Source organism: Haliotis rufescens, unplaced genomic scaffold, assembly GCF_023055435.1.
Source record: "Haliotis rufescens isolate VD_foot unplaced genomic scaffold, xgHalRufe1.0.p SCAF_8, whole genome shotgun sequence".
In the NCBI taxonomy this organism is placed as follows: Eukaryota; Metazoa; Mollusca; class Gastropoda; order Lepetellida; family Haliotidae; genus Haliotis; species Haliotis rufescens.
The window spans coordinates 15588513-15614991 of NW_025964372.1; the positions used below are offsets into that span (position 1 = coordinate 15588513).

At 39.8% G+C, this 26479-nt stretch overlaps 2 protein-coding genes across 7 annotated transcripts in view; one reads left to right on the forward strand and one right to left on the reverse strand.

Moving 5' to 3' along the window:
- Positions 1 to 2135: 2135 nt before the first annotated feature.
- Positions 2136 to 19992, reverse strand: LOC124144776. 2 transcript variants are annotated; one of them, XM_046514327.2, is made up of 2 exons: positions 19174 to 19992; positions 2136 to 4198 (listed from the first exon to the last, which is right to left on the reverse strand). In XM_046514327.2, the coding sequence occupies exons 1-2, from the start codon at positions 19197 to 19199 to the stop codon at positions 2848 to 2850; spliced, it is 1377 nt and encodes a 458-aa protein (XP_046370283.2). In that variant the 5' UTR covers positions 19200 to 19992; the 3' UTR covers positions 2136 to 2847. The 2 variants fall into 2 exon arrangements, with proteins under 2 accessions (XP_046370283.2, XP_046370284.2); XM_046514328.2 differs by lacking the exon at positions 19174 to 19992 and adding an exon at positions 4362 to 4562.
- Positions 4815 to 26479, forward strand: part of LOC124144775 (actin-related protein 5-like) — a 29259-nt gene continuing 7594 nt past the window's right edge. For 3 of the 5 annotated variants that reach the window (XM_048389212.1, XM_048389215.1, XM_048389216.1), the window contains exons 1-13: positions 4815 to 4942; positions 7770 to 7884; positions 9271 to 9359; positions 11367 to 11471; positions 12774 to 12885; positions 13327 to 13431; positions 14867 to 15060; positions 16376 to 16492; positions 21397 to 21498; positions 22995 to 23075; positions 24271 to 24402; positions 24755 to 24904; positions 25686 to 25769. In XM_048389212.1, the coding sequence (XP_048245169.1) occupies positions 7773 to 7884; positions 9271 to 9359; positions 11367 to 11471; positions 12774 to 12885; positions 13327 to 13431; positions 14867 to 15060; positions 16376 to 16492; positions 21397 to 21498; positions 22995 to 23075; positions 24271 to 24402; positions 24755 to 24904; positions 25686 to 25769 (1383 nt within the window). In that variant the 5' untranslated portion in view covers positions 4815 to 4942; positions 7770 to 7772. Of the gene's footprint in view, positions 4943 to 4965; positions 5168 to 7769; positions 7885 to 9270; positions 9360 to 11366; positions 11472 to 12773; positions 12886 to 13326; positions 13432 to 14866; positions 15061 to 16375; positions 16493 to 21396; positions 21499 to 22994; positions 23076 to 24270; positions 24403 to 24754; positions 24905 to 25685; positions 25770 to 26479 lie in introns of those variants that run through there. The other 2 variants (XM_048389214.1, XM_048389213.1) reach the window with 2 other exon arrangements.

The following is a 26479-nucleotide window of genomic DNA, read 5'->3' on the forward strand; positions in this document are numbered from 1 at the left end:
GGCTCTATTTCTGAACTATTTCAATGCTTCACTTTGGCTACAAATTAGAACTGAAAAAAAGTGACAGTAACAGTAAACATAGTAAACAGTTTGGTCTTCTTCACGTAGAACTAGATACAAACTCTGAGGACTAGTGAACAGTTTCCACTAGTTCTCCAAATCAGTCTAAAAAAAGAAGTGAATTTCAAGGTTGAGTGCATCTTGTGGCCAGCCTTGGACTCCATTACTGAGAGTTGAAGTGAAAATATATAGACCCTGATACATCCCTGCTGCAGGCAAGTAATCTGGTATGAAATACAGTGTACTCAATGGAAATAATTACAAAAGTTATAAAAAATAGCACTAAAACAGCCTTGAGACAGAAATGACATCACTGTGGAATCTCTAGCTATGCACACAGGACAGAAAGGTTTTCCTGCCCTGCGCACACACAGGAGACATGGGAAGCAACATACTATTACTTGCACAACTAGTTATGAATAGTTGACCGTGAAGAGGACTTCTGTTGAAAAGCTGAAGATTTCTTAAGGTAGTAATGACAGCCTAAATACAGGATTTCTGGAAAGTGTGTAATAGAGGTATGGCATTCGTAGGAATTATGACATCACTGAGCCCTGACTCGCCCAACCAAGTATGTATGACTTTCAGACTAGTACAAGTTATAATTTTATGCAGACAAGTGAAAACCTGTCAAAAAATATATCTACACTCTTTCTTTTTTCCAAAGCTGCATTTCCACATTCTTGTTTGCCATCTGCAAGCTTGTTTACCAAGGGAGACAACTCCGGTCATACTTTACAAACATTACATACAGTGTTTTCTCCCTTGAATAAAAAAACAGTTTCAACATACACATAAATATTGATGGTCAAAGAGGTATGAAAAATTCTCCTTAATTTCTGGTCCAAAGCATGTAAGCATGAAAATATGCCTACTTTGTGGAATGTGAATATATATGGAACACAATATTCATACAGACCGCCAGAGATCCATGTTTATCATATTCACAATTTCACTTTACTCAACGTAGCAGTAAAAGGTTCAGTGAAAATATCATTCATTTCTTTCAAGACAGTGAAATTATTATGTAAATTGTTGAGACAGTGAACTGAGACATTCATGCTATCGCAGTGAAAATACAACATTTACACGTATCTTCACATAATATCTCTATGTTGTACCCTAGTGTGTATAATAAAACTTTACACATCACATACATCAATGTGGAATGTTGGACAAATAAATAGACTGTATATACAAATATTGTATAAAAACATGCAATTTGAAATATGATAAAAACAGTATCAATTACTTATAAGTACAAATCACTTTTAAAAAGTATACCCTGACCTGGTATAAAACCCAACGAGGGATGTATAAAACCACATGTACCCCTTGTGATATTGCTACAACAAATTTATCTTACCGACATGTTAAACCTGACATTGTAAAAGAACTAAAACAAATTGAAAATTGATAGAAAACAGCTGTTCCATTAAGCTGAGGTTAACTTGTGCAGTGTCACATGACTTTCATTGACTTGGAAAAAGCATGCAGCTTTTTGTCTCAAACGGGTATAAGGGAATTATTCTCCCGCTCAGAAATCCACGTGCAGACTGTTTTCTTTGTGGCGGGGTATTAAGAATTTATTCTCGTGCTCAGAAATTTATTTCCCTCCCACATAGGATACACAGTATTTTATCAAGATCAGGTGAACCAATCTCAACATTCTGACATGGACGAATGATAAGTGTCCTAAATACAGCCTTATACACAAAGATAACACGTCAAGTGACAGCCCCAAATAAACCTCTAGTGATGTCATGTTTGCGTTGTTGCTGGCCTTCCTTTCACAGAATAATCTCCCAGCAGGGACTTTCTCCAGAGTATCGCTTTTGTTTGTTTGTTTGTTTGTTCAACGCTGCTCTCAGCAATATTCCAGCTATATGACGGCAGGCTGTAAATAATCATGTTTGGACCAGATAATCCAGTTTGTTTGTTTGTTGTTTACACTGCACTCAGCAATTGGGATACGATGACATGCATCAACCAAGTCAGTGAGCCAGACCACCTGATCCTCTTTCAACAAGTATAGCCGCCTTTTACGGCAAGCATTGGTTGCTGAAGACCTGATCTACCCCGGATCTTCAGATAATTCAGTGATAGACATAATAAGCATCGATCTATACAATTTGGATATGATGACATGCATCAACCAAGTCAGCGAATCTGACCACCCGATCCTGTAAGTCAGGTAATTTTAAGATTGTGAAAACCTTAGGAATGGTTCCATGGGCTCGTGTAGGTTTACCAAAATGTGAGCCCTGGAGATACAGAGGATGTTACCAGGAGAAAGAGACCACTTTGCTTTCTTGATTAATAAGAAATTATGAGTTCTTTCAGTTTGGGAAAAATATACATTCCCATAGCTTTAGAGCGGTCGGGTAGCCTAGTGGTTAAAGCATTCACTCGTCACGCCAAAGACCCGGATTCGATTACCGACATGGGTACAATGTGTGAAGCCCATTTCTGGTGTCCCCTGCCATGATATTGCTGGAATATTGCTAAAAGCGGCATAAGGAAATACTCAATCACTCAAAGCTTTAGCATTCACCCTACTCCAAACTGCAGTTTAGTGGTACTCTACTTCTGACAAAACAAGGGAATAAATGAAAATGCTCACCAAACACTGAAAACTTTAGAGTAGATTTCTAACATAATTTCAGGGGCTTTCAGAGAAAAAACAACTCACTCCTTTATTCTAAAACTGAGTGTACTTTGAGATTAATTTGTACCATTTAAAATTTGCTAGGGCCTGTGGCCAATTATTTTATTAAAAGTATCACCTCAGCAGCGAAGCAACTTCATCCGGAGACATTTTCTGATCTGTCTTGCTTTAACAGGAAATATCCAGCATACCAAAACAATTAAAAGTAAAACTCCAAACACCATTACTGTAACTAGTTTTGGAAACCTATCGATAGCCACATCGAAGTTGGACATGGAACATCTGTATAGTTCTGAATGACGAAAGCAGTACAGATTGGCTTCCGATCCTCTCAGGTATGAGGAAATCTCTCCATAACCACTCTGGCTCACAATGAGAGTTTCACATGAAGCTAAGACAATTTGATCCAGTATAACTTTCGAAAATCCTCCACAAATTTCTTCCTTGACCTTGGTTGATCTTTCAATATGAACAAGCGGACCTGGCAAGTCGACAATTAGATCTGGAAACATTTTTGCTGCATCAGCGCGAACTTGTTCCGAATCAGATGTCACAAAGATCCTCAAGTTTTCATTATTAGAATGATGGTGGTGATGATGATGATGGTTGTCTTGGTGATGATGATGGTGGTTGTTGTCATGGTGATGGTGGTTATGATTGTGATCATGTTCTAGGCTCTCATGTTCACTTCCTCTGTGAAAACCTTTGAAGAAATCCCACACTATTCTTACATCCGAATAAAACCCTCTCACTTCCGTATCGTTCAAATTTGATGGATTTCTTCCGAGTCGAATTTGAGCACATTTAAGTGAAAATCCAAGAGGAAGCTTCATGTTAAAGTCTTGCAATTTCTCCTCTAGTTCAGAAGAAAGGCGAAATAATGTTTTGTAAACATGACTGAAAATCTCAGGATTTTTCATTCCAAACATCCATTTTAAATTATCAGAATATAGAACATTGTTTCTCAAATAAGGCACAATGTCTAAATTAAAGGCAAAAAAAGTCACTCTGTGAGGAAATGTGTCTTCTAGTTTCATAACCTCAGTATTTTTCATAAAAACAGCATCGCTCATTCCCATAAAGAAAGCGGTACTGTCATTGCCCAACTCTGACACATCAATCCGCCAATCAATCAAGTTTGGCAACAAATAGTTGGAGATGTCACACGGCACAGTCATATGAATTCCAAACTTGCTGTTGGTGGCATTAGCTAGGAGATATGCTGCTACTACTCCTTTGAGTCGGTCTGCCCACCCCCCACAGTAGAACGTCCCATCACAGGTATATATGATGTACTTATCACTCGGTGCCTGGTCGTGTGCATGGGACACCATGGAGAAAGGGTCGTCAATGGCACGACGATTGCTCTTAAGGGGTAGGAGCATCCTGTTCAGTCCATAGTAAATGATGAGGCATAGGAAGGCCCAGGCGCCCAGGATGGCAAGAAATGACTTGTACATTACATCAAGTCTGAAAATAGAAGGAACAGATATAGAACTCAGAGGTAGAAAATACAGAGACCATATATAACAGATATATTATATTGTCTCTGGAAAATAGAAATGTATTTGTTCTCGAGAGTGCCACAGGGCATGGAGATAGGATCTACACACTATGTAATAAGACAACATACAAGGGGGCTCTAGGGGAAATGGCCAAACTTCACGGCATTGTTGAACAATGGAAACATAATTGCAGTAGTTGTAGAGGCAAACAGTTCCACCTATTATCTGGGAGAGGACGTAAATAGGCTTTTGGTTCCTTGATTTTTAACTTTGAATATTTCGATAGCGAAGAACGTGTCCCGGCACTGCGAAGGAGTTTGCATTGGTCAATGAAGTGTTTATTAGTTTCGGAAGAAGAACACTGTACGGAGCTTAATAAAATCAGGATACAATAACATTTTTGGGGTCGGAGCCGGTTAATTGGGTCCGAAAGGGAGGTCTTAGTTATTGATACCTTATCTGTCTATATTTCGAAACAGATTTTGTCAAAATGATAACTTCATATTATATAGAAAAAAATATATAGTTAATTTAATTGTTTGGTACCAAATTATTTAACTTTTGTTCATGTGAAGTATTATTTTAGTTTATATTTCGTGAAGCAATAATGATATCTCAATGCAGTATGGCGGCATGAGTTTATTTGTGAGAGCGTTTCTTACAACACTTGGGTCCATTTCATCTCTTTGATGCATTATCGATTTCTAGAGTGAGTTCAACTATTCCCCTTCATTGTACGATTACTGACGAAAATTGCGTCAGTTACAACTAACTTACTTTCTTTTACTGAACAAATGTTTTGGCGAGACTGCTGTTTACCGTGTCCTGGCAGCCGGCTGTCTCTCGCTTTACATAACTCCGATCTTCCTCTGATACGTGCCATACTTCCGGGTAGCCTACCCTCCTAACAGAAGTAACCCACAGGATCGAAGAGGTGTGTACCAAAGGCAGACCAATGAGCATTTCGTAGCCGAGCTGCTATGCGGTCCAATAGTCAAAACACGAACCTACGTGGTCATGTCTTGACTGTAGGAACCCATCGCGGCTCTCGGCTTAGAATTTAGCGCCCGGTAAACTGCTGTCTTGTCGTGTTCCTAAAATTCTGCATTGCACGTTAAAGAAGCTGGCACAAATTGACTTAGGCTGACTCTGTCTTCTGCTTCACAGATCTTGTATTCCTCTAGTTGTGATAGAGTTAGGGTAGGTTACCCTTAAAGGGGCACTGATCTAACGCAATACCCCGGGACTGGTTGTTGCTTTTGTTATTGTTTTTTCCCAGTGAGTACCCGGATGTATAGCAGAAATCTAGACTAGTTCGCGACCTCTGCTGCGCCATTCGTAAGCGCATTAGTAAGGGCGTATGGTCACATTGATGAACAAAATAAGATACAGTTTTCGAGATAATAAGGAAATGTAGGTATCTATGTGGGTAGCATCGGTAATGGTGACGAAGTTTTGATAAGTCACTTGCTTGGTAATTTTGCGATTTTCGTTTACACTATTTTGACTTGCAACACAAAGTACATATTTCACCTGAGCATTGCTTTTTTTATAGTGTGTATTTTTTTTTACTGTCAAATGTGTAACAAGTTTATTAAACGTCTAAATATTCAGTTATTTTACAAAGTGACTGAAAAACATTTCAATCTGTATTATTATGATAATACAGATTTCCAAACATTTTGATGTTTAATGTTATCACCAAGAGACTGAAAATGTTACGTTGAGAAAAGTACATTTCTATGTTGTTTGGCTTCTAATCCTACATAATAATCTGTTGTGATGTTTGTAGGCCCTTTTGATCGTCTTAATCAATCTGGACAGATTTTTTAGTCAAAATGACTGAAATATTTACACATTTTATAAATTGCCTGAGAGAATCACATTTTACAAATTGACGGTAATATATACACGCTTACAAAGGAAAAGACCTGTGAAAACAACGTCTATCGCGCATTGAAGAATTTCCCAACCAAGACGTAGAGAAACAAGAACGAATCGATTCAAATGAAGGAAAACAAAATGCAAATATCATAATTACAACCTACCAAATTTATGTGTATAAATTTTAGGCAGCGTCCTTGTTCGAGGAATGAATCCGTGAATATCCACACAAAGGAACAATATCTCACTCGTCTGCAGATGTACAAAGAAACTTATTCGATGTCACGTGTCTCAGTAACAATCAAATATTTTAAAAGATATATATCGTTTCGGGATATTATAACCCGTGTTCGTTTCTCAACTGATCACTTGGATTGTTTCAGGTGTTTTACATAGGTGTCAAGTCTCAATGGTCGGCTGAGAAAGCCCACGTGACAACTATTTTCATAATGTTCACGGTTCCTAAAAAATCCATTGAGTGATAGATAACAATGATCAATTAATCAACGTATTATAAGTTAACCCTTTGAACAAAGTATGTTGTTTTTACATCGGCACTTCACGCCATGGTATGAGTGTATTCCCTTTGTTTTAGTAAACCTAGACATGTAAACACTCACCCTTGACATATCCACTGTGCAAGATAACAGTGATTAACCAATCAACATATTTTCTGTTAATCCTTTGATGACTAGGAACGTTCCGTTGATTTACAAAAAAATAAATCAACTGATCATTCATCTCTTGCTGGGCTGCCACGTGCATATTACATAACACACATTTCACCTCACTTCAAACCTGGATTTAGATTGAATAATTACCCCAGACACAATAAATGCCAAATGGGAGCCTTTGTCAGGTAATCTAAGTGGTGCTACACTAATTGTACCTGTAATAAATTGATTAACTGAGCATCAAGTGAATGACGACAAATACACAAGTGAAAGGTTATACGAAAAAACGTGGATGTCAACAAGGGAGTAGTAATCGTATTATCGACGCAAGCCGAAATCCGAAAATGCTTTCACTGCATGGATACTTTTTTTAGTATAAAACTATAACCATCTGGGGTATTTCCAAATGACGACATATGATGAGCTCCGCTGTTCTTTTTGTCTGTTTGTTTAGGCTGAAGAAATTAATTAACATGCGCCCTTTGTCGAAATCTGTATAGATCACAGTTAACCAATCAGTGTTTATGCAAAAATGCGTAAAACAAATATTGCCTCCAGCCTCCAAGTTTATTTAGCTGTCCTTGCAGACGGTAGCCCAGTCTCTGGTCACGCTCAGTTGCGTTGCGTATCATCCGGGTACTCATGGGGGAAAAAACAATAACAAAGGCAACAACCAGTCCGGGGAATTGCGTTAGATCAGTGCCCCTTTAACTCCATCTTTAGCTCTTGGTTAGCTCTTGGTTCCCCTTTCCAATCAAGCATCCATTTAGAATCACTAGGGTTGGGCACCACTTGCCAAGCAAACACACCCTGTGACCCTATAGGATCTAATTGGTACTGTATGCTAAATATCTAAGAAGATAATATTTGAATTTTCTGCTTTTGACTACATGCTGACTTGCAATCGGTAAGTAGATTGTAGATCTATTTGTAAAAGATTCAACTAAACATGCTGAAAATCTATTTCTTTTGTTTCAGAAAATGTCTGTGCCCAATCTGTTTTCTTTCAAGGATGAAAAACCAGTGCCTGATCCAGTGCATGAGTATTCAGATTCGCTGAGAGACGGGAAAGTACCACTTGTCATTGATAATGGTATGGAGGTTGTAAATGTCATAAGTCTAAAGTAAGGGGACACGAGTGGCCTGTCATCTAAGGCACTGCAATTCACTGTGGAGAATTGCTTGTCTTAGGGATAATTCACACAGCACAATTAGGATATCGAAAAGCAGAAGTTACCGCCGTGAATCAGATCGCCATTTTCGTTTATAATTTGACGTGTAAATGTCACATGAATTTCATACACATTATGATTGGCTGCGTGTACACAGCTTGTCGCATTAAAATAAGCATGCCCTTGCATATGTCAATAGTTGGCCTGACTTGCCTGTTCACACGATGCAATGTGTTGCATGCAATAAATTGTATATAACTAGTTGTACCTTGTGAATGCCCCTTTAGGCATTCCAGGAACCTGTGGTCATGATTTCACATCACACTGAGTGACATGCCATGATATAACTGAAGTACTGTTCAGAATGGTATTAAACCATACTCACTCAGTCATAAGAGCTGACCAAAATGAAGATCTGGTGGTAAGAATATATCTGATCGGGCTGAATTTGTGTTTTGTTTTCAACCTCTGATTCGTCTTGCTGAATGTGTCATGCCATCAACCACTGGTTTTGTCCATCTTCCTGAGGCAAGGGTGTTAACTGACTATAAAAGTCCAGTTTCCACCCTTGCGAACGTGTTTGGAATTATGATGTTATATTTTCTGTGTGTCATGCTATCAACCACTGGTTTGAATGGCTGAACTTTTCTTATAAACAAGCCATCATAATTTATCAGTGATATTGTTGACTGCAGTATCTGTTGATAGACCTTGCACTGTTAAATATTTGTTTGAGTTTCAGAACAGTACTGGGTAGCTGACCTGAGGTGTATGTGCACATTCTGTGGCCATTTGGCATTACAGGCAGGGGTTGGGATAACAAGGGAAAGCTTTGGACAAGGGCACCCAAACAACCTGATGTGCCTTAACACTAACAGCAGTAGGGCTGGGACAATACACCAACTGTGTGATCTGATGCGTATCACGATACCTTACTCACAATCCAATATGTATCACGATACTTACATGGTTTCTTATCAGTCGTGCGTAAGCCATCATTTTCATAGACAGGATGGCCAAATACCTGTCACACTGATGATTTACAGTTGGTAGTGTGAAACATGGCACAGCAAATTAAAATATTTGTTTTCACTATTAACTTGCACTACTGATTAGTGTTTAGTGGAAGAGTTATTAAATCAAACATTTAAGGTCAGAATCAATATTTTTTACTTAGTGTGTGACTGTGATTGATATTTGTATTGAGAAGTAAAAAATCGTGATCCACCGATGCAATGATGTATCGTCCCACCACTAAACAGCAGTCATGTCGATTCATGGATAATAAAATTCTGATGTGTTTTCAGGAACTTATCAGTGTCGAGCAGGATGGGCCAGTAAAGAGAAGCCCCTTCTGACATTTAAAAATATTACAGCAAAACAGCGAGGAAAGAAGGTGCGTTTGTTTCACTTGACATTGCTTTTTTTTAACATCAAATGAGATTGTTTTTGGTCATTGTATCCAATCCACAGCCTAGCTGTCTTTGTGTATCATCGAACCCATTTTATGACATGGCTGTCTTAGTGTATCATCGAACCCATTTTATGACATGGCTGTCTTAGTGTATCATCGAACCCATTTCAAGGTCTTCCTGTCATAGTTAGTTAACATATACAGGTCACAGCAGGCTGAGTGGGTTATCCTATCAATTTCATGTCTTGGCTGTCTTAGTGTATTGTCAAACTCAGCATCCATCTGTCTCCATCCTTGATTGTAATAATACTGACCATTTTTAACACGATAATTACAGACCTACAGATAAGCTGCGTATTTGCATAAAATACCCCACAAATATTCAAAACTGATTAGTTTCAATTAACTTGCATACAGATACACATGCATTAAATGAAAACTCAAATGCATAAAAACAGCACGCGTAAATACAACCAATGAAGCTTTTTCAGCATGCGTACAAAGGAGCTAACTTCCAAAACACAATTATGGGCTAATTTACTTTTCGAGTCAAGCCTATATATTTAGAACAGTTATCAATGGTTATAAACATCGAAAACATAATTTCATTTTTTTTGAATCTTAGAATGTTCACTTATGTTTGGAAAAAAACAATTGAGTAATGAATAGATGAGTGAAAACATATTGGTTACCCAATGAAAAATGTAATAACCCAATTAAAATCGAAACCCTAGAGTAAAAACTCAATTGCTCAAAAAGTTATCTGGAGGTCTGTGATTGACATTGATTACTGCAATGTTTGAAGATTATTTTCAGCTGTTTTTTATCATTAATCTCCCTATATACAAGGATGAGGCCCTGCTTTGAAACTTTAGTCAAAGTTCAAGGTCAGAGTTAGGGTTTTATTAAAACATTGTTGTAGCATTGTCAAACTACATCAAATGTCAAAGGCCTGTCTGTCAAAGGTCAAGGTGAAGGTCCTCTTTGAGGTTATTGTCTAAAACATTGATTCATGTAGGAGGGACCCCCCCCAAACCAAGAATCATATCAGGCTGAAACAGTGATTCGAAATGACCCGTGAAGATTCCAGGGTAGAATAGGTCTTCAGCAACCCATACTTGCCGTAATAGGCTATTTTGCTTGTCGTAAAAGGCGATTTTGCTTGTCGGAAAAGGCAACTATGCTTGTCGTAAAAGGCGACTAACGGGATCGGGTGGTCAGGCTCACTGACTTGGTTGATACATGTCATCGATCCCAATTGCGTGGATCGATGCTCATGCTGTCAATCACTGGATTGTCTGGTCCAGACTCGATTATTTACAGACCGCCATCATATAGCTGGAATATTGCTGAGTGCGGCGTTAAACAACAAACCAACCAACCAAAGTGATTCGAAACAGGGTCAAAGGTTTCTGACATGCCAAAAGCATGCCCTGCTGCACAGTGAATTGTGGCACCTGAACTAGTCCACTGATCCCTGTTATTGTGTGGATTCCAAGGTTGGGTATGTGTGAGGTCATTACATTGTATCAGTATTAAAATCCAGGAATGATGCAGGAGGAAGATGTGGGCTGTTGCTCTTAATATCAACTAGTTTGTGTGGCCCAGACTTAAATATTTACTTGCCACCCTGATTTACCTGAAATATTTCTTAGTGCAGTGTTAAATAGGCATGTCATCGTATCTAATTGATATGAAATCATGCTCGTCGTATCAACCACTGGTTTGTGTGGCTGAGTGCAGTGTTAAGCAAGCATGTCATCATATCTAATTGATATGAGATGATGCTCATCATATCAACCACTGGTTTGTGGCTGAGTGCAGTGTTAAACAAGCATGTCATCATATTTCATCGACATGAGATGTTGTTTGTAACATCAACCACTGGTTTGTCTGGCTGAAATACTGCTGAGTGCAGTGTTACACAACAAATGGAGATGATGCTCGATATGATGAATGGTTCCACATTCAAATGTTTTCTTTTTCTAGGAGTCTGACTTACAGATAGGAAATGATATCAGCAACATTGAGGTTGTCCGCTGGATTCTGCGAACACAGTTTGACAGAAACGTGGTCACACTCTATGATGTTCAGGTAATTTCTTTCATGCTCTGCGTTAATGATCAGCTTGTAATCATGCTTCCAAAACTTTAAAAAGGAATGACAACAGAAGTTGTCATCAAATCATTTTAGGGACCGGTCATTTATCACAGGGGTGGGTGGGTCAATTTAATGAATTATGCTGAAAAAAATGACCCTTCCCAAATGCTTGTCATATTTTTGGATGTCACCCCATGTCCTCATACATGTTTTTCACGACTCTCCCTGAAAAGACTACATTCAAAAGCATTCTATTTTTTCTTTATAATAATATATCCATTGTGTTAAGAATTATTTACTCACTCAGTAATGACAAGCATTCATGCATTTAGTGAGGCCACACTATACACTGCTATACCTACGATAAATATCAGTAGAAATCTAAACATATTCAGGGCTCGAAATTATTAGTGCTGCTGTTCCTGCAACACACATATAATAGGAAATAACACGCTTGAATTTTATGTACAATGCCTCATAAGCACGGTCATTTTCATTAAAAGTACTTACGTTAATTTTTATTTCATGTCTTGACAAAATTAAACTGTGAAATGAAAAGTTTTCTCTATTAGTTGCATGTTCCACTGTCACTAAAGACTTCCTGTTATTAAATCAATTGGCATTATTTGGGGGTTTCTGTTGACCATGTATTTCAGACGAGATGTTCAAGATTGCATGAAATACATTTGAATGTAATCGTGTCTTTCCGTATTTTGATGGAATATCATGTAGGTCTTGCTTTTCAAAATGGAAGTGCTCATTCGTGTTGACTGTTTGAAAAAGCTAGCCGACGATCGCTATTTGTTATAATAATTGGGTAGAAAAGGCAAAGCACACCTAAATTGAAAAACAGGGCCATTGCCCTTAGGCACATCTGATATTTGTTTTTAACTTCGGGCCCTGAATTCGATATTCCTATAGGCCTGGGGATGGGGGATTAGGAGATTGTCATCATGAAAAGACATGACTGTCTTTAGGGAAGGAAAAATAAAATTATACTTTGTTTGTATTTTGTATTTTGCTGCAAACCTACTGCCTTTGTACTGCCTTAAATATATGCTAAGATGTAGACACAGCAAGCACATTGTTGTGTATGCTTGTTTGTTTACAATGTATGTCTGTATGTACACAGCAAACGCAGTAACTTAAGGACATGTCTTTTAGAGAGGGTCAGTAATATTTGTGCATTAGTTTGCCGACCTCCCGTGTGAAATATAGCCAGTGCCTTGGTGGATAGTTGCCTTTGATAAGATCCTTCTATACCCAGATGTCTTAGACAGAATGTTTGTCTTGTAGGAGCAGATATTTGACTATATATTCACCCATCTGGGCATCAATACGGAGGGTAAAGTGGATCACCCGATTGTCCTGACGGAGCCTGTGTGTAACCCAAACTACTGCAGACAGCGTGAGTACACTACCCACAAGTTATACTAGACACAGTGTTTGGTAGAGTTGAGCAGAATGAAAATGTAATAATTAGGCTAAAAAAAATATTTGGCTTGGTTCTCAGGCACTGCCCATATCATCATAAAGTCCGCTGCATGTTTCATTGTTATTTCCATTAAAAACATAAACAAATCTTTAATTACCCGCGTCTCGAACACACAACCCTGACAGTGAAATGCTACAATACTTAAGAACAACATGATTTCACCGTAATTATTGTAAGCAACATTTGGTTACATACTAGCTTGAACAAAATTATTGTAAGCAACATTTGGTTACATACTAGCTTGAAGACACACCCCCCCCCAAAAAAAAATGATTTTTTAATATTTTTTTAAGCCTTAATTATTTTACTTTATGGGTAATATGACAGATGAAGACTGTATTTTTTCTTTATCAGAGATGTCGGAGCTGATGTTTGAGTGTTACCATGTTCCCCAAGTGGCGTACGGCATTGACTCGCTCTTCAGTCTCTACAAAAACAAGCCACACACAGGTAGTGCAAGTAAGCAGTAGTGGGCCAGGTGCCAACCATCTTCTTGAGGCAAGGGCGTTACTGACAATTAAAGTTCAGTTTCCACCCTTGCCGAACCAGGCAATGTGCAGATTTTGGTCAACTGAAGGATTTGCACTGCATGTGTACTGTCAACTGGTCATTGACAGATATTGTGCAAATCTTATCATGTTTTTTATCAAGGTGCTCAAATAATTGGATACACTTCTCGAGGTAAGGCATGTCTTATTACAATATAGATCTTGATTATCGATCAGATCGTCTTGACTGGGTGCCGCCATTTTGTTTGACACAGTTGCAAGTAATATAAGAGATGGAATCTGATTGGTCAATAGGAGGTACATAACTTGTAATAGTCACTGGTGGCGCTACGATCAGCCCTGAAAAATTTGAGCCCAGTTTGGTAAGGGTGGAAACAGGAATTTTATTGTCAGTTAACGCCCTTGTTGGGAAGATGGGTGTTAACTGAATCTACATTGTAAAATAAAATGGAATGTGCGCTGCAGTCTAATTAATTGACAAACGCTGTTGGGATTGGATCCTGAAATATTTAAGACTTTTCACTGCATATGAATATGTTTCTATTTTTTCTCAACCCCAAGTTTGAAAACCCCTGTGCTATTTGGCTTGGTGCAATGTTTACCACGTTAATTGGATATATTAAGTTTGACAATTTCTTTTTTAAACAACTTCAATTCCCCATTTTAGGCATGATGACTCCCAAACTTTGGTTAGGGTTAAGATGTCTGGTAGTATGTATTTGTGTTCACTGTGCAGCTGGAACTATGACATGTCGGCTGTCCCATAACAACATACTGCTAGTAATACTGTAACAAATGTTATATTTGGGATAACACTTTCTGAGTAAAGTACAGATTCTTGTACTTTGGGTTGAGTCCCATCTACACTTGTCAGAGGGGTACACAAAGTATGTGATCTAGACTACCAGTTGTCAGACATTCATTTTGTGGAAGCCTCGGTGGTTGAGTGGGTTAGATCGTTGACTTTGTGTTGACTAATAACGATTAGGTGCCTCACTCTGGCAGTGTGGGTTCGAATCCCGGACGGGACTCAACTCAAACAATGTAGGAGAATCTGTACTTAACTGAGAAAGTGTTATCCCAAATAAAACATGTGTTACATTTGACCACTTTCTAAATGGCATTGTGAGTTCATGCTAATAATACTGTTATCTGGTTATGCAAAACTGTAAAGTAAACTTTATAGTAAAGATTGAATTTGGTGCAGTAGTTAATAGTCATTAGAATGCACTCTATCCCAGTTCGTTTTCAATTTTAAAGTTAGATAAAGTCATCTAGATTTTTCAATACCTGTCTCAGAAATGTTAAGTACTCTGTATACAGACTGGTGTACATCCCCAAACATGTTTTTTTTACCAGTGCTTATATGATGGTTGTTATTTCAGACTGGATGAACTCTCTCATTGTTGACTGTGGCTACCAGGCCACACACATTCTGCCCGTCCTGAATGGCCGCTTGGACTCGGTCAACGGTCGGCGTATGAACTTGGGGGGCGTGCATGTTGACTCCTTCCTCATGAGGCTGTTACAGCTGAAGTACCCCGGCCACCTGGCAGCTGTCACTCTGAGCCGGGCTGAGGTGGGCCTTGTAGAGAGTGTAGAATAGAATAGTTCAGCTGTAGTTAGTACCCCGGCCACCAGGCAGCTGTCACTCTGAGCCGGGCTGAGGTAGGCCTTGTAGAGAGTGTAGAATAGTTCAGCTGAAGTACCCCGGCCACCTGGCAGCTGTCACTCTGAGCCGGGCTGAGGTGGGCCTTGTAGAGAGTGTAGAATAGAATAGTTCAGCTGTAGTTAGTACCCCGGCCACCAGGCAGCTGTCACTCTGAGCTGGGCTGAGGTAGGCCTTGTAGAGAGTGTAGAAAAGAAGCCAATTTTCCTGATGTTAAAACTGATTTAGAAGTCCTAAGGCTCATAATATTTAATTATTTTGGGGTGTTTTCCTATATCACAATTTGGGCTTGTAGACATTCTAAGTTGATTTCTATAACGTCACTATTATTGCAGAAGCATGAATTATTGCAGAAACTGAAATATAGATAAAGCTAAGCATAGAGCTGCATGGATAGTGCTGTAGTATAGATAGAGCAGAAGTATAGATAGAGCTGAAGTATAGATAGAGCTGAAGTATAGATAAAGCTAAGCATAGAGCTGCATAGGTAGAGCTGAAGTATAGGTAGAGCTGAAGTATAGAGCTGAAGTATAGATTTAGCTGAAGTATATATAGAGCTGAAGTATAGATAAAGCTGAAGTATATATAGAGCTGAAGTATAGATAGTGCTGAAGTATAGATAGAGCTGAAGTATGGATAGAGCTGAAGTATAGATTTAGCTGAATTATTGATAGAGCTGAAGTATAGATAGAGCTGAAGTATGGATAGAGCTGAAGTATAGGTAGAGCTGAAGTATAGGTAGAGCTGAAGTATAGATAGCGCTGAAGTATAGATTTAGCTGAAGTATATATAGAGCTGAAGTATAGATAGCGCTGAAGTATAGATAGAGCTGAAGTATGGATAGAGCTGAAGTATAGATTTAGCTGAATTATTGATAGAGCTGAAGTATAGATAGAGCTGAAGTATGGATAGACCTGAAGTATAGGTAGAGCTGAAGTATGGATAGAGCTGAAGTGTGGATTTAGCTGAAGTATAGATAGAGCTGAATTATTGATAGAGCTGAAGTATAGATAGAGCTGAAGTATGGATAGAGCTGCATAGATAGAGCTGAAGTATAGATAGAGCTGAAATATGGATAGAGCTGCATAGATAGAGCTGAAGTATAGATAGAGCTGAAGAATGGATAGAGCTGAAGTATAGATACCATCTGATGAAATGGTCTATTCCATCTAGTGAAATCATTTATTCCATCTGGTGAAACCATCTATTCTAACATGTGTTCCAGGAGCTGGTACGAGATCACGCCTACCTGGCCACCGACTACGCTGACAACCTGCATCAGTGGCTGGACGGAGATTACTTTGAGAACAACGCACACAAGATACAGCTGCCGTACACCAATGTGAGTCTCAGGATGTGTGTGACACTTAACGTGAGTCTCAGGACATATGTGACACTTAACGTCAGTCTCAGGATGTGTGTGACACTTAACGTGAGTCTCAGGACGTATGTGACACTTAATGTGAGTCTCAGGATGTGTGTGACACTTAAAGTGAGTCTCAGGACGTATGTGACACTTAACGTGAGTCTCAGGACGTATGTGACACTTAACGTGAGTCTCAGGATGTGTGACACTTAATGTAAGTCTGGGGATGTGTGTGACACTTAATGTGAGTCTCAGGACATATGTGACACTTAACGTGAGTCTGGGGATGTGTGTGACACTTAAAGTGAGTCTCAGGACATATGTGACACTTAACGTGAGTCTCAGGATGTGTGTGACACTTAATGTGAGTCTCAGGACGTATGTGACACTTAACGTGAGTCTCAGGATGTGTGTGACACTTAACGTGAGTCTCAGGACATATGTGACACTTAACGTGAGTCTCAGGATGTGTGACTCTTAACGTAAGTCTGGGGATGTGTGTGACACTTAACGTGAGTCTCAGGTTGTGTGTGACACTTAACGTGAGTCTCAGGACATATGTGACACTTAACGTGAGTCTCAGGACGTATGTGACACTTAACGTGAGTCTCAGGATGTGTGACACTTAATGTAAGTCTGGGGATGTGTGTGACACTTAATGTGAGTCTCAGGACATATGTGACACTTAACGTGAGTCTGGGGATGTGTGTGACACTTAAAGTGAGTCTCAGGACATATGTGACACTTAACGTGAGTCTCAGGATGTGTGTGACACTTAATGTGAGTCTCAGGACGTATGTGACACTTAACGTGAGTCTCAGGATGTGTGTGACACTTAACGTGAGTCTCAGGACATATGTGACACTTAACGTGAGTCTCAGGATGTGTGACTCTTAACGTAAGTCTGGGGATGTGTGTGACACTTAACGTGAGTCTCAGGATGTGTGACACTCAATGTGAGACTCAGGATGTGTGTGACACTTGACGTGAGTCTTGGGAAGTGTTTGACACTTAACGTGAGTCCCGGGATGTGTTTGACACTTAACGTGACACTGTGTTGGGAAGAACTAATCACAACAGAGTACAGTTGACCATTCTTTTGTGAGAAGTTGGAATTCAGCCCCTCCCATGGACCTCAGCTGAATATTACTTGTTTATGGGGCTATATAAGATAGCCATGCGATAAATCCCAAATAACGTCAAAGAATGAAGTGTGGTTTATTTCACGATAAAACATTGTTCTATCATGACGTCAGATTTGAACATATGATCACAACTTGATGACTTGACGATGTGAGGATTGTGAAAATATGCGGGAAATACCCACTAGTGTATAAAAAGGACTTGTCCGACATTGCCGAGGTCAGATTCTATTGAGGGAGTCATCATTATTTAAAAACGGGTAAATATGTTTAAAGCTTGTACACTTTATCATCATCCTTAAAGAGGCTGTACATAATCTTGATCCGTGAAGATCCGTAAAAGGCGACTATGCTTGTCGTAAGATTCGACTAACGGGATCGATTGGTCAGGCTCGCTGACTTGGTTTATCCCAATTGCGTGGATCGATGCTCATGATGTCAATCAATGGATTGTCTGGTCCAGGCTCGATTATTTACAGACCACCATCATACAGCTAGAATATTGCTGAGTGCGGCGTTCAACAACAAACAAACAAACATATGGTTGATATCTCATATAAGAAATATACGACTCATAGTCGTTGTTTATCATACAATAAACTCCCACACATCGTTTATTTCTTAAACCATAGCAAACATTGCCCTGACCATGCTGGTGAGGAAACGACCATTTGTTTACAGGGTTTGTACAGGCTTGAAAAAGCCTTGAATTATAAGGTCTCTCTTGAAACTCCTTGATTGTTATTGTCAACCTTGAAAAGCCTTGAATTTTAGCGTTACATATCTGTATAAAGCTTTTTATATATTGATTGCTGAATGTTGTGTATAGTACTTATCATGGTATAGTGTGTTCTAATGGCATATTGAAGTCCTTCACTAATATGAAATGGTGTAAATGAATGTCTTAGGCCATTTATATTGCGCTATATTGCCACACCACCGAGGTGCATGCACAAAGCGCTGCACTGTAATTACCCTGGTCGGTGGATCAGTGTGTACTCAATTTCATTCTCAGCTCCCTTGGGAGTATACAAACCAGATTGCCTATCATGCGCTAGAAGGTTAACGGTCACATTAATCATTTGCTGAAATATTAGTACACTAAAATGCATAAAAATTAGAATGTTTTTTGTCATATTTATTTATAAATGTTTAACCATATGTGGTTCAAATATCATTTTAAAAGTGCAATAATATTAAAGTATTACTTTTGATTTAATTCGAAACAGTTAACTCGGTTAGTGATTTTTTTATATCATGTTTATGGTGTGAATTTGATGCTGTAATTCATAAGCATTGATTAGCTGCAACTCACATAGTGTGATACTGAGAAACCGATTTTATATTTGCTTTTGGACAGCTAGTTTCAATCATTTTAATTTGAAACACACATATCTATGAAAGGTTAGAAAATACTCTCAGTGCAAACTAGCAAACACCCTTAATTTATTTGGTTATTTTGACCACCTATCCTTAGGTTTTGTTAAAGAGTACTTTGAGAGAAAAAAGCCTTACCTCATTTTTTTAAATAAAAGCAGCATTTTGCTGTGTCCCTGTTCACTACTGCTGAGTAATGTCTGTGTAGTACTGCAACAGGAATTGTCTGGCAGCTGATGTTTGTAGCACAGCTTAGGGATTTATCTACGCTTCACTGAAGAACACTCCCCATTGGTCAGACTGGTACAGGGATTGTGTCATAACAGTTTTAATTCAACTTTGTTTCATTTGATAAAATAGAAATTTGATGATCTGGAGTATACTGTTCCAATCTATATATTACAGATTTGCTTTCCATAATTAAAACTAGCATTATGACATAATTTTATTTTCCGACAATTTGTTTTTGAGATTTGGTTACAAAAGATTTTTGAGATGGTCCCCAGCAAATTTCCTCTTGTTGGTTTAAGGGGTTACATAATTATGAATAATTGTGTCCATTGTGTCAAAGCTGGGATTACCACATAAGCTGGGATATCGGAATTTGGGTCATTCAGAATTAGAAATGTTCTTATTTATGTGATGAAAGAAAATTTTATTTATACATGTCCTAGTGATTTTAATCAGTGAAACTTGTTTGTACATTTTCTGATATAGTCTCTTTCTCACATTCATGTTAATTCAAGTAATTGTTCCAACATTGCAACTTTTGATTGTAACATGCTTATAATTAAAAGTAAATTGCAAATGATTCTTGGGCATTTGATTGGCTAACCAACAAATTCTTTTTCCCCCCTTATGTTCCCATAAAACAAAACAAAATTAAGCCACATCCACTAGCCGACTGACCCGTCGATCTGGGGTAGAACAGGTCTTCAGCAACCCAGGCTTGCCGTAAAGGGCGACTATGCTTGTCGTAAGAGGCGACTAATGGGAATCGGGTGGTCAGGCTCTCTGACTTGGTTGATGCATGTCATCGTATCCCAATTACGTGGATCGATGCTCATAACATCATTCACTGGATTGTCTGGTCAAGACTTGATTATTTACAGACCGCAGTCATATAGCTGGAATATTGCGGCGTAAAACAGTAAACAAACAAACTAGCCAACTACTGTTTCCTAATTTCCCACTTTATTTTACCCAATAAACTGACTGCCACAAACAGATTTATGTCATATATAAAAAAATATAAAGCTGCCAAAACATTTTTTTTATCTTTTTTTTAACCTACCCATGTCAGGTGGTAAACAAAAAATATGTATTCATAAAACAAACACTATGTCCGAAAGATGGACGGTACATCGACTGATTGATGCAATGCAATTGTCCATGCCCTGATTGTGACAAAGCGATGATGTTAGCAATAGTTGACATCAACATTGCTCAGTAGTATTATCAGATAGCCATTTACTTAACATTTCTTTCTTACCAACTGCTGTTATAACTGAGTTATCTCCCCTTGTGTATGATCTCCCAAGCTCCTCACAGCGACGACCCATTCGTGAAGCTCTCTATACTGTCGCTGTCACAAACAAGTGATGACTGCCGTGACGCTGAATACTCTTACCCTAGCTTAATTATTTTCATTGTTTGTGAATCTGAATTTCTGCTTTATTCCAACTATCATGTAACTGGTATAATAAGAATGTAACGGGGAAGTTAAGTGATTTTCCGTTAGTCTGCAATCTTGAACCAATCTGATTATACAAACAAAAATGTAAATTCACCTGGAAAACATGGTCAGTCGTAAACCTTTTCAAAATTCACAATGATGGCATTCCCAAAGACATAAACAAAGTATAAACGTTACTATATTTGCAACGTTACAATTTTCAAGATTCTTGTAATGGCTGCACCCACACTGGTGGTAGCGGTGTTATCGAGAGTGCAACGAAGGTGTCATGCGCTGCGAAGGAGCTTGGAGGTACACCTTGACAGGGGAGATCAGTGACATGACTGGACGTTACTATATTTGGGGTTAGAGGGCAAATTTCAAGAGTTATTCACTACGTGCTGCTATAATAGAGTTAACTGCCCGTTCATGTGACCTCCAGGTAAGACTTGTACGCTACTTGCTTTTATCACAGTTATATCCCCTTGTGTGTGATATCCAGGTGGGAGTTATACACTACGTGCTATTATAACAGAGTTAACGCCCTGTTCATGTGACCTCCAGGTGAGACTTGTATGCTACTTGCTTTTATCACGGTTATATCCCCTTGTGTGAGATATCCAGGTGGGAGTTATACACTATGTGCTATTATAATAGAGTTATCTCCCCTTGCATGTGACCTCCAGGTTAGTGGCGGCAGTCAGCTGACCCCGGATCAGCAGCGAGAAAGAAGGGAGCAGCAAATCCAGCGTCTGAAGGAAGTCAACTCTAAACGTCGCCTGGAGAAGGTGAGACCTGGGTTTTCAGGGAGGATGAGGTGAGGTGAGGTGAAATGGGGTGTAACGTCGCGTCCAAGATTATTGCACTTATATAGCGACGTGCATGTACGTGTGTGTGTGTGTGTGGCTGCTTGTACTAGTCCGGACTGATGCCGATTTATAGTGCTTGCTCACTGAGATACCATGCCGCAGTTTAACATGAATACCCCACTCAGACACAGTATACTGACTCCGAGCTGACCAGTCCTTGTTTTAGCCCCTTAATGCCGAGCGCCAGACAGGGTAACAACAAGTACCATTTTAACGTCTTTTGGTATGACGCGGTCGGGGATCGAACCCCGGACCTTCCGCTCTCTGGGCGGAAACTCTACCAATGGACCACGGAGGCGGTATTCAGGGAGGATGAACAATCTGGGGTGTTTGCTGACCTTGTATGCTTGACGACATAAGTATTTGCATGGAATCACCAGGAGTATAGGGGAAGTGCAAACCCCATCCCCTTTAGTGTTTTAAAATAACGACATCATCCTGTGTCAGTCCCCAAGCTCATTAAGATCTGTTACTCCATCAGCTCAGTGGTCTAGAGGTAGAGCGTCCGCCTGGAGAGTGGAAAGTCTGGGGTTCGATCCCCGACCACGTCATACCAAAAGATGTTAAAATATTGTATTTGTTGTTACCCTGCCTCGCGCTCGGCATTAGAACAAGGACTGGTTGGCCCGGAGTAAGTATGCTGTGTCTGAGTGGGGTATTCATGTTAAAAAGGAGAATGGTATATCTGTGGGCCGGCATCACAAACTTGGCATCAGTCCAGACTAGTACATGCACGTCACTATATAAGTCCAAGGTCTGGCAAACAACGACCACATCAGGTGAATACTTTGATCTTTGACTGCTGAATCAAAATAAAGCATGCATTGGTTTTTGAGCCAAGGAAGATGAAGATGAAGGGAGTGTCTAGTGAGTTGTTCCCCATAGATGAAGCTGGACAGCGCAGATGAATGCTATGGCCGAAAGTTCGCACCCAAAAGTTGGAGAGATATGACAATCAGTATTGGGAGAAAGGGTGGACATAATAGACGTAAAAATTGTGAGCATACCAAACTTACCCCCTTGTACGTAAAATGAAGTTGTCCGACATTGCCGAGGTCCGATTGTATACAGGGAGTCATCATTATTTTAAACACGGGTAAATGTTTTTAAAGCCTGAACAATTTATTGACATCCTTAAAAAGGCTGTACAAAATGTTGATATCTGATCACATGGGGCTGTGCCCCTCATGGTTTCTACTCCCTGCAGTGTTTTATTGTAGGATAAACAACTCTCACTTGTCAGTTATTTCTGAAATAGAATGCAGTAGGATACCCTGGTTAATCGAGGATGCATTTAAGTGTGCATGTCAGATTTGGCGCACTGACCAAGAGAGTTGATTGTGCTGTCAATTTCTACACCCTCTCAAACCCATTGTTGAGGAGAGTTGACCAGGCTTTTACTTTGTCCTCCCCAGCTGGAGGTGGAGGAAGAGAGACTGCGGCAGCTGATGAGTGTCCAGGAGTTGCTGGTGGATGGAGATGAGGACACATTCACGGTCAGTACGGCATGTTGTCCTGCTGGTAGTTTAAGATACAACAGGATGCCTTATCACAAGGGTTTCTATGCTACATGTTGTGAATGAGGGGGCTGGGTTTCTCGCCGCTTTGAACACTATTCCAGGTAGATCCAGCGTGTCAACTTAATATTGGACAAAAGCCGGAAGTGAAACCTACAAGCACAGGTATGGTGCTGACAAACCTAGAAATATAATTAGGGCGAACCAGGATTCAAATGCACAGTCATAGGTTTCTGGTGTGCTCAAGGGACACAACTCTACACGGTCAATTGCTGCAGCCCACTTGGCCACCCGTGTTACCGCAATATGTTGTGACAAACAACAAGATGTTTTTTCCATAAATACTTTTTTAAAAACTTTTCATACAATAAGAACTGATGTTAAGAACCAATGCTACATTATCCAGGAAATGAAAGTAACAAATATTGTATTATATCATTTTTATCTTCCAAGGCAAGGGAGTCAACTGACTGTAAAAGTCCAGTTTCCACCCTTGCTGAACAAGGTTCGATCTTAGCCCCACCAGTGGCTATTTCGAGTTATGTCCCTTCTATGACACTCCTATGGACAATCATGCTCCAACTCTCATACTCTCATATCACTTGCATTTGCTTCAAACAAAATGGCGGTGCCCAGTCAAGACAATTTGATCGATAATCAAAATCTATATTGTGTTCAAACAGGTCTTACTTCCTGAAGTGCATCAAATCACATGAGCACCTTGATTAAAAACATAAAAAGATTTGGAAAATATCTGTTGACGCCGAGTTGGTGGTACACATGCTTTACAAATTCTGCAATCGACTGAAATCTGCGAGGCTGTTAACGAACCATATGTCGATTTTGTTACGTGATTTTGATTGGTCTATGCATAGACTCGTTAGTCCAGCCAATATATCACTCCATTATTAGAATATATAACCCTATAATTGTGTTGGTGGAAACGGATCTTTTATAGTCAGTTATCTCCCTTGCCTCGGGAAGATGCATAATTTTAAGAGTCTTAAGACGTTCCAATTCCTTTTCGTACCATATCATTTCATATATTCTTTAGTATGGTATCACATGCGTTGTGCACAATATTTGTATTATGAACAAAACCACTGATGCTTTGATGAATCATTGCAGACTTAATGTTACCCCTATTGTATTGACCTTCATTTTCCCTGTACAGAAAGCCCTGTACAACGTGGGCTTCAAGTCGGCTGAAGAGCTGCAGGACACGGTCAACAAGCTGACCGTCAGTATACAGAGAGCCAAAGCTAAAATACTGGGTGTAGAACTCCCTCCTGAAGAGCCTCAAGAGGTTTGTAATCGGATCACGCGTACCTCTTGCTTCTGGTTGTCATGGTTGCTAGCTCCTGGGTTAGACAGGGTTTATCTCAGCCTGCTCTGAGGCCAATATTCAGCCCAAAGTCTGCAGCAAATGTCAGTAATTTTTTTTAGCTATTTGACTTGGCCTTGATTTTTTGGGAAGAAGCCTCGAAAAGATCTTGAAATTTTGTGAAATTCTGTACGAACAGTAGATTCACATTTTGGATTCTTAGATCAAAATTCCTCCCATTGTTTATCAGAAATTAGATTTATTATAGAAAGAACAAAAAGGCATATTTGTCCAATTCTGCGAACAAGTTTGATGATACGAAAGTCTTCCCCAGGTGAAGGAGCCAGTGTTTGACCTGCTGGACATCCCAGACGAGATGCTCGGCCCTGAGCAGCAGGCTGCCAAGAAACGACAGCGGATCCTGAAGAGTGCACGCGAAGGACGACTCAAAGCTCAGGCACTGCAGAGAGCCAAACGCCAGAAGGTGAGTGTTACTCCTTGCAGAGGAGCCCAGAGTCAAAGAGTGAGCTTGGACAGTTGATGGCTGCCAGCCTGAGAAGTGAGCGAGGCATCATTCCAACAATATCATGGGGAACACTAGAAATATGCTTCACACATTGTACCCATGTGGGGAATCAAACCCGGGACTATGGCAGGAAAAGCAGACACCTGAACTACTTGGCTACCCCACCATGACCTCTCTGCCCTGTTGTAACATAAGCCCTGTGGGAAATTACAGTCGCAATTGGTACCCAGCAATTGATGCTGTTGCAACACCTGACTACAGTGAGAATTGGGTGGTTACAGTGTGTGACAAGGTGGAGTGTGTGTCCACGTAATCTGATGGCATGGAATTTTGCCATATCTGTACAAACAGTTTGCCTTGAATATTTACCATATTTAAGAGAATGTTAATATTAAAAGTGAGTGGTCATTTATTATAGGGAACGGGGAACTGGGGTGTGTGGGATGGGTAGGGGAGAGGCACCCAAAGTTATCACAACTACACAGCTGGCCTTGAAAAAATGACATGGTTCTATTTTAAAAAAAATTTATTATCGGGAGGTCATGGGAAATGTTACATGTATTATTTTTGGGGGGGGGGGGGGGAGGGGGGTGGGAGATAAAAAAAAAATGGGGTGGGGTGGGAGGCAAAATATGACCAATCACCGGCCCCTCTCCCTGTAATAAATGACCAGTCCCTAACTGACAACACAGTAGGTGTGTAGTGTAGTGGATTTATCAATGACCTGTGAACTTTGCAGGAGTTGGAAGAAGAGCGTCGTCTGGAAGTAAAGCGTCAAGCTGACTTTCACGGCTGGTTGTCAGAAGTCAGGAAAAAGAGACAGGTAATGTAATCGTAGCATCTTGGAATTTGACTTGGTCTTGGTGGGCAAAATTTCAAACATTAAAATCCTACCCTGTGTCAGCAGCTTATGACAATATATGATGCAATAGCCTGCCCTTCTTCAGTGATTCCTGGTCTGATGTTGATGGAGTAAGTTTGGGTTTTACGCCAGATATATGTCATGGTGTACTGCTTGATGTGTGATTCTAAGTGCTTCGCTAAAGGATCAAAGGTACTGACCGTACTTTGTCCTGCCATAAAGTACACTCTTTGAGTTACGTCATAATAGGCTGATGTTATGGCGCAGTTCAAATTACCCCCCCCCGTTATCTAACATATCCTTGGTAACATCGTTCTTTTATACAGTCAAGCGACTATCTTCGTGCTTTAGCTATAATAGTCCATAGTATGCAAAGCTATACTTACTTACACTACACATGGGGGTAGAGTAAACATTATTTTGTGTGGAAAGTGATGCAGGTCAACGTTTACCAATGTGGTGAAGCCCATGAGCATGGGTAAGCGGTGTGGTGCTTACAAACCAAGACACAGAATCAGGGCAAATCTATGATTTGAACTCACGATCACAGGATCCTGGCACACCTAAGGCACACAACACTGCACAGTGAATTGTGGTGCCATAGATGACTGGGCCATCCATGGGCCCGTCTGATTATTTGGAGGTAAACGACATCTTTGTTGCGACATCTT